This window comes from Crinia signifera, chromosome 3 (assembly GCF_055691185.1).
Source record: "Crinia signifera chromosome 3, ASM5569118v1, whole genome shotgun sequence".
In the NCBI taxonomy this organism is placed as follows: domain Eukaryota; kingdom Metazoa; phylum Chordata; class Amphibia; order Anura; family Myobatrachidae; genus Crinia; species Crinia signifera.
In genome coordinates this window covers 278,150,707-278,163,622 of record NC_139219.1, presented here as the reverse complement: position 1 = coordinate 278,163,622, position 12,916 = coordinate 278,150,707, and the positions used below count along the sequence as shown (strand labels likewise).

The 12,916-nt window shown below is 40.0% G+C and overlaps 1 protein-coding gene across 2 annotated transcripts in view; it reads right to left on the bottom strand.

Moving 5' to 3' along the window:
* Positions 1-12,916, bottom strand: part of LOC146064547 (allantoinase, mitochondrial-like) — a 57,308-nt gene that overhangs the window by 17,727 nt on the left and 26,665 nt on the right. For both annotated transcript variants that reach the window (XM_083178172.1, XM_083178174.1), the window contains 3 exons: positions 8,368-8,413; positions 3,234-3,327; positions 49-235 (listed from right to left, as the gene is read on the bottom strand). In XM_083178172.1, the coding sequence (XP_083034298.1) occupies positions 49-235; positions 3,234-3,327; positions 8,368-8,413 (327 nt within the window). The remainder of the gene's footprint in view (positions 1-48; positions 236-3,233; positions 3,328-8,367; positions 8,414-12,916) is intronic.

Sequence of the window (12,916 nt, the reverse complement as noted above, 5' to 3'; positions counted from 1 at the left end):
ATGACTAGTGACTACAATGATGTATATAAGGCAATTACTGTACCATACCTTGTTGCTCTGTCCTCTCACAGGCGGGCAGCATTTGTAGTATGTGGCACCAGGGGGAATGTGTTCCGCACTCAGTGTCAGGTAATGGTGAGTGGTCTCTACAGTGATGGGTGCACCAGCCTTTTTGGCTCGTCTGATAATGGGAAGTGACCGTGCTGATGAGAGGTGCACAATATGACAGCGTACTCTGGAGGTAGACAGATGTGTTATTTTGGGACATGTATTTTTTATATTATGAACTACGTGGCATTATTGTACTGACATATTAATATGTAACAATAATAAATAGCTATAATGAACATTGGGGGGGGTGCTATCCAATTTTGCCTGGGGCACAGACGGTGCTTGCACCAGCCCTGTATTTAGCACCTTCGAGCAGATAATAGATAGTATCTGATTGATGGCCCATAACAATATTCAATAGAGCTCCCATCTTAGTAAATTGTGTCTATTCTACTTATAAAGTGCACATCCGGTAACTTATTGCACACTCTTATGTGATATAGAACATTGCAGCGCTCAGCTCCACTCTAGTAATGCACAAGTACGGTAGGTTAATTAGATAAACCTTTAAAGAGGTTGTACATTCATCCTTATATTCACCATAACTCTACAGCACCCTTTAAAAGAAATTGGGAGAGTCGCAGCATTTCAGAACTCAGTCTGTTCTTATCTCTGTAATAGATAGAATGCAATTATTTTTCTAGCACAGCAATATAAAATGGAAACTTAATAATACACCTCAGCTGCTTGAAATGGTGGGTTTTTTCTAAAAAAAAAAAAAAGGCATACCTTCCAAAATTGCTGTGACCACAGGAGGGACATCTACGTGCACTAAATGCAAGTGAAGTGGGTCCACAAAGAGAAGGGCACTCACCATAGCCAGTGGTAAATTAAAATTATAATGTTTAAAGTCCCCATACTGTAGTTTCCATCAACGTTTTGGTCCAAAACTGCTGCGTCAGTACTGAGCATAGAACTGCTGCGTGAGTACAGAGCCTAGAACTGCTGCTTTAGTACTGAGCATAGAACTGCTGCGTGAGTATTGAGCATAGAACTGCTGCAAGAGTATTGAGCATATAACTGCTGCAAGAGTATTGAGCATATAACTGCTGCAAGAGTACTGAGCATAGAACTGCTGCGTGAGTACTGAGAATAGAACTTCTGCGTGAGTACTGAGCATAGAACTGCTGCGTGAGTACAGAGCATAGAACTGCTGCGTGAGTACAGAGCATAGAACTGCTGCGTGAGTACCGAGCATAGAACTGCTGCGTGAGTACCGAGCATAGAACTGCTGCGTGAGTACCGAGCATAGAACTGCTGCGTGAGTACAGAGCCTAGAACTGCTGCGTGAGTACTGAGAATAGAACTTCTGCGTGAGTACTGAGCATAGAACTGCTGCGTGAGTACAGAGCATAGAACTGCTGCGTGAGTACAGAGCATAGAACTGCTGCGTGAGAACCGAGCATAGAACTGCTGCGTGAGTACCGAGCATAGAACTGCTGCGTGAGTACCGAGCATAGAACTGCTGCGTGAGTACAGAGCCTAGAACTGCTGCGTGAGTACTGAGCATAGAACTGCTGCGTGAGTACAGAGCCTAGAACTGCTGCGTGAGTACTGAGCAAAAAAAAAAATATATATATATGTATAAAAGCACAAAATTCCTAGATTTGCGCTAATTTCACATTTACACAAATGGTCTCTTATAACACTTAGCCTCCTACCAGTGAGGCTACTATCATCCAATACCACCGTAGTAGTGTTATATAGCGCTTAGTTACTTTTTTTTTTTCTTTCCTTATCTTAAAACATCCATGGACACAATTTCACAAATATATAAAACATTTATTAAAATAAACTTTTAAAACAAAAGTTCAAAGTAGTTCCTTGTCAGAGGATTTTCTTATATAAAGGATGTAAACAATAGCCCGACGCGTTTTGTCAGATTTCATCAGGGGTGCTTTTTACATAAATCTACAAAAAGTAGAACATATTGGTAAGCATTTAAAACCAGGAAAGACATAACAATATGCACAATTTTCTTTTTAACAGATGGTCTATACAGAAGAGGAACAGATGGAAGTTTCTTAGATGTTCTTTAATAGTTATTTTTCTAAGATTATATCATATGAATTATTATGAAGGGGGCTTTTTTCAGCTCATAGTTTCCCCATATAATTAGAAAAAGGAAGGAAACGGAGAAGAAGGAAAGGGGAGGAAGTTTCAATCAAGAATATCTAATTGCTTTTATTTAAGGAGAATGTATCATACCTTTACTGATCTGTATTGGAATTTCTCCTTATTTCAACAGTGATAGATTTTCTATATAGATACTATTTGTGGTGCAGAATGAATGAAATCTCCACTGGATGTGATCTTACTACCAATACAGAGACATAATTTCAAAGTATTGATATCAAATTTTCTATATTTTATATGTATGTTTGTTAAATTACATTTCTATTACCTTTAATGTAAGGTCTTTTTTATATGGATCACTAAAATAGTATCTATATAGGAAATCTATCACTGTTGAAATAAGGAGAAATTCCAATACAGATCAGTAAAGGTATGATACATTCTCCTTACATAAAAGCAATTAGATATTCTTGATTGAAACTTCCTCCTCTTTCCTTCTTCTCCATTTCCTTCCTTTTTCTAATTATATGGGGAAACTATGAATTGAAAAAAGTCCCCCTCATAATAATTCATATGATATAATCTTAGAAAAATAATTATTAAAGAACATCTAAGAAACTTCCATTTGTTCCTCTCCTGTATAGACCATCTGTTAAAAAGAAAATTGTACATATTGTTATGTCTTTCCTGTTTTTATATGCTTATCAATATGTTCTACTTTTTGTAGATTTATGTAAAAAGCACCCCTGATGAAGTCTCTTAGTGAGACGAAACGCGTCGGGCTATTGTTTACATCCTTTATCTAAGAAAATCCTCTGACAAGGAATTACTTTGAACTTTTGTTTTAAAAGTGTATTTTAATAAATGTTTTATATATATGTGAAATTGTGTCCATGGATGTTTTAAGATAAGGAAAGACAAACAAAGAAACTGGGCTCTATATAACACTACCGTGGTGATATATATATATATATATATATATATATATAAAAAATATTTAATAGTCTGCAAAACAGCAGGCACCAGTATATTTACCAGACACTGACTTGTACTGAAGACAGAGCTCAGCCACCAGTTCTATTGCTGCAACCTCCATGCGGTCTGGGCGCGAGGAAAGAAATGTTTCATACTGAGTAGGGTCTGTGAAGAGTAATTACATACAGGTTGAGCATCCCTTACATTTTTTTTGCTAAAAACCTACTGGGGACATCTGTAATTGCCACTACTGGGGAAATAACATGTAATTGGCACTAAATATCTGCAAGAAAATGATTGCTTGGCATTCAAATTTAGTGCCTGAGAGACTTTGTTTCATGTTTTGAAACCTTGTTTTATGCACATAGAATATATAATATAATTGTGTGTATTTCATGTGTTTTTAAATAGAGTAATTTTATTTAACATAGGCATACATTACAGAAATCAATGTAGTACAATAAACTTTTTTTTTTTTTAACAATAAATCATTAAAGTTAATTAAAAAAAAAACAATGGTACTTATGTATTATCTGGGCTCCCATGTTAAATGCACCCCTTTTTTCATACCCCTACTATCCAACTACGCATGGAGTTGATTTTATATAGTGTGGCGAGCACAGCGAGCCACCGTGCCTGAAGCGTGGCGAGCGGACGCGGTCTCATAAGAAAAACGGGAGCCCATATATTACATAAGTACCCAAACATTTTATAAATAAATTATCCATACCAGACCCACTCCCAAGCTGAATTGATCCCGTTGTTAAGAAATATTTTCTTTGAAGACAGTACAACTTGACTAAATTGCATTTTCACATTTTTAAAATCACTTTAAAAAATTATTATTGACTAAAGTTTTGTATGGACAACAAAATATTTCAAACTGTCACGGAATATACTGAGTCATGCCATCTATGCCAAACCTTCTCATATCTAATCAACTTGCCCCTGGTCATATATATACATTGTTCATGTTGTATAATTGAATTAACCAACAATCTCCAGTCTGAAAAAAAGGTCCAGTCTTTGCCATCCAATTACGCGCAATACATAACTTTGCTAATGCTGACATATTAGTTACATACAGGTTATCTTCCTTTGAAAGTAGTTCACTATCCCCCGCACCCAATATACACACTTTAGGGGTAAGATAGTCCGATGGGATACCTGTGACTACCAAGGCAGTCTTAATCTGATCCCAGAAATGACGTACTACAGGACATTCCCATATAAGGTGCCAAAAGTTACAGTCAGCCCAATTACACTTTGGACATTCAGCTGAATCCCTACCTCCAAACTTGACCAAACGCTTTGGAGTCAAATAAGTTTTAAATAAAATAGTTGAACCTGCCGTGTTCTAATTGAGGTGGTAGCCAGAGATGGAAATTCCCTAGCAGCATCCCATTCATTATCATTAAGAAAACCCAGATCAACCTCCCATTTTTTGTGTTTGATGTGTTTGATGTATTTCATGTGCTTGATGTGCTTGTACAACATAAATGCATGATACCTCAAGATACAGCATTGAAATATAAAAATATTCCGAAATATGAAATAATCTGTTATCCAAAATTCATCTGGTCCCTAGCATTTTAGATATGGGCTACTCAACTTGAATTTAATTTAATATGGAGATACATATAATCCTTTGACATGTCCTCCAATACCTAAGACCGACAAGAAAAGATTACAGCCCTGTTCATTCAGTGAAAATCATTAAGCACATCAAAGATTAGGGCAGGTCAGGGGGTATATACCTTCCCTGCCATAATTGACCCAGGCCCACAGACAAGACCAGGCCCAGATAATCAGTACCCACTCCACCCTGCCTTCCACTATCCTGTTTCAATATGGGTTATTGGGTCGACCACTGAAGGTTGACATGGCCTTAGGTCGACATATGACAAGCTCGACATGGCTGTATGTCTACAGGGTCATTAGGTCAACACAAGCATTAGGCTAGAAAAAGAAAAAATGAGAGCAGCGCACATATAATGAAAATCAAATAAAAAAATTAGTGATAGATTAGATGACCTTTGACAAAATTTTAATTAATACACATTATAAAATATTGCATGTAAAATGCATAAAAATAACAAAATCAATTAAAGGGAACCCTCATAAATTGTGGGTGTACCGGTCAGTCCGTTCCTATAATACCCCTAGGAAAGTTTGCAATATGAATAGGATATTTACCACCCTTGATAGGGTATGTACTGTATGTCCTCCACCAAATTTCCACTAGGTCAGTCCAAATTGGCACAAATTACAGACAGTTCGCTAATACCCCTTTCATGCTGCTTTCAGACCGCAAAACTGGCTTTGACCAGGTATTTTAAAATGTTTCTAAAAACAGGTCTGCCAGCAAAAATCCCTTTCACACCGCATGTCTTTAAACAGTATTTCAGTGCAGTTTTTGTCGTTAAACGGTATTTCAGTGCAGTTTTTGTTCCTTCACAACACTGAACCCGTTTTAACCCATAGAAAACAGTGGATAAAAAAAAACGGGTCTGAAACGGGTAGGACCCTGCTTTATTACCATTTAGAAATACCAGTTCAATAGAACCGGTAAATTCACTCTGCACCTTTCAGACTGCACAAATTACCGTTTTAAAACGGTAAAAAAACGGCAAAATAACAGGTAAAAAGTGCCGTCTGAAGGGGGTATCAGACCGCACTTTTTACCCATTATTATTACCGTTTTAAACCGGTAATTTGTGCAGTCTGAAAGGTGCAGAGTGAATTTACCGGTTCGATTGAACTGGTATTCCTAAATAGTAATAAAGCAGGGTCCTACCCGTTTCAGACCCGTTTTTTTTCATCCACTGTTTCCTATGGGTTAAAACGGGTTCAGTGTTGGGACAATCCTATCTGTATACTTTTTACAAGCATTAGGCTGACTATGAAAAGTTCGACATGGTTTTTTCATTTTTTTTGTCTCAAATGTCGACACAGTAAAACATGGACACCATATCAGTGCACCGCGTCCCCTCGCAGGGCTCCCTATGCTCGCCATGCTTTGGGCACTATCCTATTGGGTATGGATCATTGGATAGACACCAACAAGCTTAACAAGCATTAGGTTGACACCCCCAGGTCAACATGCAGGAATGTCGACATAGGTTAGGTCGACGGGGTCATTAGGTCAACACAAGCATCAGGTCGGCATGGGGAAGGTCAACAGTCAAAAGGTCAACATGGGGATTTTCACTTTTTTAGGGTGTCGACCTAAGACCTGTCGAAATTAAGTGGACAACCTAGGATGTGATCGACCTAGTGACCGTATACCATATACTGTAGATATCAGTTTGACGTGCAAACCCCACCCAAATTTAACTCTCTCTTACATCTGCCCCACCTGCAGTGCAGCATGGTTTTGTCCATCTGCAAACCAAATGTGTTTTGCACCTACTGTACATCAGGGCCATAATTTCATCCAAAGTACAGTAGAACAGTTTAATATCAGGTAATTAAAAAAAAACATATCTACTGATAGGGGCCCATATATTAATGATTGGATTTAGCCCCAATATTTAGAATTTATTATAGCCACTACCGTATGTGCACCAATAAGAAGTAATGTACCGCACTGATGTGTGAAGAATCACATGCAGGGACAGAGGATTCACACAAAAATGGGGCATGGCCTTGTGCCAGCAAGTCCACAACCCACTTTAAAATGGGGTGTGGCCTCGTATTAGCTAGGTCACACCCATATTTTGCATGGTATCGGCTCTCTGTTTTACCATAATATATTTCTGGCCTAGACACTGTCGACCTAATGACCAGATTCTGCTGCAATCCTGATCACAATGAGGATTTCATTGCAAAGTGAGTAACGGGAAGGGAATGTTTGGAGGTGGTATCAGGGAGGCGTGGCATGGTCATTTTCAGGACATATATCTGCCGTCAGCTGCAGGCTCTTATGTAGAAACATAGAAACATAGAATTTGACGGCAGATAAGAACCACTTGGCCCATCTAGTCTGCCCCTTTTTTAAACATGTTACCTCAAACCATATTTGATCCTTATTTTTTTGTAAGGATATCAATATGCCTATCCCAAGCATGTTTAAATTGTACTACTGTATTTGCCTCTACCACCTCTGATGGGAGGCTATTCCACTTATCTACTGTACAGAAGCATGGTATCTGCGTTACTACTGCCATCTCCAGTCTGCGTATCCATGGGGCTACCCTTAAGTCCGATGTTAGTTGCTCTTGCATTTGGGCTGTGAAAGGTGTATGCAATTGTAAATAAGTTGCCATAGCAATAGCTCCCATGGGCATCTCTTTTCATTTTAACTTTACTTGCGAATATCAGCAGTTGTGAAGTCAAATCAAATCACACTTGCATTGGCTTTAACATCTGAATCAGGCCCAGAGTTTCAGAACCATGTACAAGTTGTTTGCATTGCAACATGCAAACTATGCCTGCACCATTTTTAAGGCGCGTTCATACCTCCCAACTGTCCCAATTTTTGAGTGACAGTCCCGTTTTTGCGGGACTGTCCTGCGTCCCGCTCGGGGCCAGGAGTGTCCAGCGGATGGGGGGGCCTGTTCAGAGTCCCCTCTGCCTGCTGCTGCTCTGCTCAGCAGTGAAACAGAGGAGTCACATAGTGATAAAAAACGAGAGTGTGGCTTGCAGGCCTGACATCCATGCAAGGCCACTCCCCTTTTGTAGCTGCCGCTCCCCTTTTTAGGCACACAGCGTCTACTCAGTGAAACAGAGGGTCTCGGGGCATGGCTAGCAGCTTACACAGAAAATGCATGGCTTGCTTGTGGCTGTGGCATTTCCACTAGGCCACGCTCTCTTTGTAAAGGCAACACCCCCTTTCAGGTGTGCCTCTTGAAAGTCCCGGTCAGCAGGGACACAATGTTGGGAGGTATGCATGTTTTACCATTTCTATCAATTTGGCTCACATTGAGACAATTGTCTAGAAAAATGGTGTTCTGCTGTATGTTCTTTTGTACACCATTAGTGTCCAGTAGGTGTCAGTCTGTGTGACAGTTGTGTTCCTGTGTGCCTGCTGTAACTGATGTGAGAGGCATTTGAGGCACACTCTCAGTATCTGAGGTAAATTTCTTGCTTTCTCTCTTTATAAACACCAGCTCTGCGAGGACTGTGGCTTGGCATTAATCACTTATTTTTTTACCAGTTTTGTGTGAATTTATAAATATAATTTTATGAATCACATGTCCTTACCTCCAGTAACTGGGACAGCTTTTGATTCTTGAAGTTCCGCGTGAAACTTTAGAAAAAAAAGAAAAAAGAAAATGAAAGAATGCTTCGCAGTTTGTTCATGTTATATGTGCCTTATGTTTTTTTGGGGTCTTTGATCTTGAGCTCAGGGTTAAAATGAGCCATATATTTTTTTATGGTACTTATATGTTAGTTGGGCGCCCACTAAGCTATTTGCTTCGTTTTCCACGTCCCCTCGCCATGCTTCGGCCTCGGTGGCTCACTGCGCTCACCACACTATATAAAATGAACTCCATGCCGACATGGATAGTGGGGGTATGAGCGTACTAACTATAGTGGGTGCCCAACTAACATATAAGTACCTTTTTTGTTTTTTATTTATAAAAATTAAAATCTGGGAATGGTGTGGCTGAGTGGTTCCCCATTACCGGGCACAGAAGATAAATAAAAAGTTGCAGGAAAGATAAAGGTTATACAGTCTGTCTGGGTTGGTTAATAACATTAGCCAAACATATTGTATATACAAATTAATTTAACAAAGTAACCTTTTCTGCAGTATGGTCACCAGCATCATGCTGGTACAATACCTAGTACCCCAGAGGTACTGTATGTAAACATAGAGACTCCTTTATTTATTTTATTTTTGTATATACTGTATGAATATGGCAGCCTGTATAGCCCTGTGATGGGTTAGGGCTAAAGTTAGTAGGTGACCCTGAGAGGTTTCTGGCTCCTCTATAGAGACAGCTGTGTGACCCATGCTCAGCAACTGCTTTAGGCAGGGAAAAGCCTTCTCAGGGGATTGGATTCTTGGGTTGCAGGGCGGGGCAGCCTGTTGCAATGTCCGGGAAGCTAAGGGGCAGAGGAGGGCCCCTGGGGACCCATAAAATAAGAAGTAAAAGTCCTGGACCAGGGTAGGACCGCGCACCTGCTGCCTGCCAGAACCAAGAAGAGCAGAGACCCAAACGACGCCTGCTGAGCCAACAGAGATGGGAGGACCACAGTCAAAGGATGGATGGATACCTGGACAGCAAGACTCTGAGCAAAAGAGCACAGCCTGGTGCACAGCATTCCAGGCAGTGCTAAAGACCTGGTTGCAGATGGCAGATGTTGAGTGAGACAGCGGTGTCCCATTTCCCCCAAACCTTTACCTCTGAGCCCTCAGCTGCAATACGCTGCTGGTAGGGGCAACTTATTTGTTCCTATCCACCCTGCTGGAAATATTAGAATTTAAGGGGTGGCTCCCTTGTGCTCTCCTATCACTGGTTTGTTCTGGAAACCTAAGTTTAGAGGGGTTGGTTCCCCTTGGATAATTAGTTATTCCTCCACCAATGCTGATGTTATACAGATGTTGATGGTGCAAATTAATGTTTTCTGCTAAAGTGGGAGGAGTCACTCAGATGTGCTATCCTTTAATGCAAAACCGCTGTTAATATTGTCCTATGCTAAAGTGGGAGGAGTACTCAGATGTGCTATCCTTTAATGCTAAACCGCTGTTAATATTGTCTTATGCTAAAGTGGGAGGAGTTACTCAGATGTTCTCTCCCTTAATGCTAAACAACTGTTAGTATTGTGTGTTATGCTAAATTGGGGGATTTACACAGATGTGTTCTTAAATGCTAATACTATACAGTTAATATTGTGTTTTATGCTAAAGTGTCAGTGTTTACGCAGATATGCTTTTCCGTAATGCTAATGATATACAGCCATTAATATTGTGCCTTATGCTAGTGGGAGGGGTTAAACAAATGTATTCTCCCTTTATGCTAATGCTATACAACTTTTAATATTATGTTTTATGCTATAGTAGGATGAGTTATGCATATGTACTTTCCCTTGAAGCTAAAGCTATACAATGTATATTGTATATATATACAGTATTGCTGTGTTCTGCTTCACTTGCTCACCTGTGTGATTGGCATTTAAAGGCCAAGGGCCAAATGTAATAGGGCGTGAGAATCAGAAAGTAAGAGATTTTGGGAGAGTTTCCGATTTTTTTTTTTTAAAGCGCCAATCATTTACACTGAAAATCCAGGCTGAATTTGCAATGTAGATTATTGTCTCTTTTTTTTTTTTTTTTTTAAATATGGAAAACTCTACCAAAATCTTTCACTTTCTGATTCTCACACCCTATTACATTTGGCCCCTAATCACTCCTGCTAGTTATAGTGACTATGGGCGAGATGTACTAAGCCTTGAAAAATAATCAAATGGAGAGTGATAAACCACCAACCAATCAGCTCTTAATTGTCATTTTTCAAATACCGCCTGTAACATGGCAGTTAGGAGCTGATTGGCTGGTGGTTTATCACTCTCCATTTTGTCACTTTTCAAGCTTACTACATAGTTGCCTACCCTCCTGCATTCTGCAGGAGACTCCCTGAAATAGCAGCAATCTCCCTCTCTCCCTCATTAGTCTAGCAATCTCCCTCATTTCACATGGCCCACATTACACTGTTACATTTTTTGGGGAAAAAGGAATGAGAGACAGATACATTTACATTGAATCATCAGCACCATTTCCCAGCACTTTACCAAGTATAGTAGCTCTTACTAACTGCTTTGGGGCTCATCTACATTTGGATATAAGTCATTTTAAAAGATTCCTCTCAGATGCAGCAGTGCACACCCACGCTTCTAGGTTCCATGTTCAAAATCTCTTCATATATGGAACTAGACACGTCCTGTGGGAGGAGCATGACACACACCCTCAATGGGGCGCTGTGCAAAATTCTATCACCAACTATAATCTCCCTGAAACTAGTTTTCAAAAGTAGGCAAGTATGGCTTACTACATCTGGCCTTGTGTTTTTAAAGCCAAACCATTTTGTGTTACCTGCCTAACCTGCTCATCTGTGTGCTCCGCATTTACTGCTTCTAGTTAAATATGACTTTTTAAAGCTGAACCAACTTGTGTTACAGTACCTTCCTTATCTGTGTGCAACGTTTTCAAGGGCCTAACGGTTACCACTGGGTATAGTGACTGTGCTTTAGTGCAAATTACATTTTTATTGATTTTAGGTACAGCAAATACAGTCTAATTCAGTTACAAGGTTGTCAAGTAGAGAGTAAGATATTTGCAGAGTAATGAACACAAAAACTGGTGCGGTGACTGTGCTTTAAAGTTGAACAAGCTTGAGAAAATTGCTAACGTATAAGAACTAATTCTTGTGTAATGTTTTCTTTCACTTTGTATCATTGTATATTGCGGACTACTGGTAATTCCTGCGTATGATATGATTTTATGCCGAATTGGATCTGAAAGGTGTGGTTCTTTGTCTGCAATAAGGAGATACATCTTCACTTGCCTCCCTGTCAAATTGTGTAGTGGCTGCATCAAGAGAAGAATTTGACGGCCACAAGGAACAGGCACAGCTGAGTACATGAGCATCCAGTCAAATATGGTGGAACAACATAACAGAAATGTCAGCGCTAGCGTCTGTGTGCCCCTGAACATAGCAACACTTGAATTGCTCTGTCACGTGTCATCTAGTGACCTCTGGTGCGCAAAACACTTGAATTCACCCCAGAGAGGTGAGGAGCAGGATGAGTCTCTTATTATATAGGATTCTTGCCATAGCTTTCCTAGAGTGACAAAAGCACTGTACACACTAGGTGATCCCTGTATCTGCTGATATTGGTCAGGGGCCTGGCGGGGTGCTGGCATCGACAAGTGCATACACATTTGCCGATGCTGAGGAGGTGGAGCAGGCTAAAATAATGTAAATTGTGTCATTTATTACCCACTCCCCAAAGAGCAGCAAATCATGGCATTTACAATAATAGAGACAGGGCTTAATGATGGCAAGCCCAGCCCCCCAGAAAAGCAGCAGAGTCTCCTCTCCGGGCTTCTCCTGGAGAGAAGACATATAAGGTAGGCAAGTATTGTTGAGAGATAATTAAACCACCAGTATATTTTTGAAGTGTGGGACAAAACCGGAGTACCCAGAGAAAACCAATGCAAGCACAGGGAGAATAGACAAAATCCACACAGTTAGGGCCATTATGTAATCAGTGCTGTGAGGCAGTAACACTACTGTAACTATTACACCTCCAACGCATGTGACAGTATTACCTGACCCTTATGTTTCCCGTGCTCGAATCAGTTGGCTCAAGAGGAGAATTTTTGGTTTGGATATCAACCTTCTACCTCGGGTCTCCCTAAAGACCATTTAATGTCACCAATGGAAAGCACTAAGGTGGGAAACTTTTTCCGCTTATTTTTGCTCTGAAACATTAGATTTTTTTTCTGCCCCCACCACAAAAACTGTGTACTTATTTACCAAGAGCTTGGCTTCACTGTTCAAAGCTAACTACTGTATATTTATTAACTGTACCTCAGTTATCACTAAACCTAGCTTCCTGGAACAAGTTATTTATTTGTGGATCAGTCTACTTATGTCTTTTAAATAACATTTTCTTCTGAGACCGTTATATCTGTTCCAAACTTTGCCCATAAATATCCCTCCAAAGGTGTTTCTAACTTTTGGCCATCAGGTTTATAGGAGCCAACAAGAACGCGGACTATAGAGATGGGGTACTTCAGTGCTCA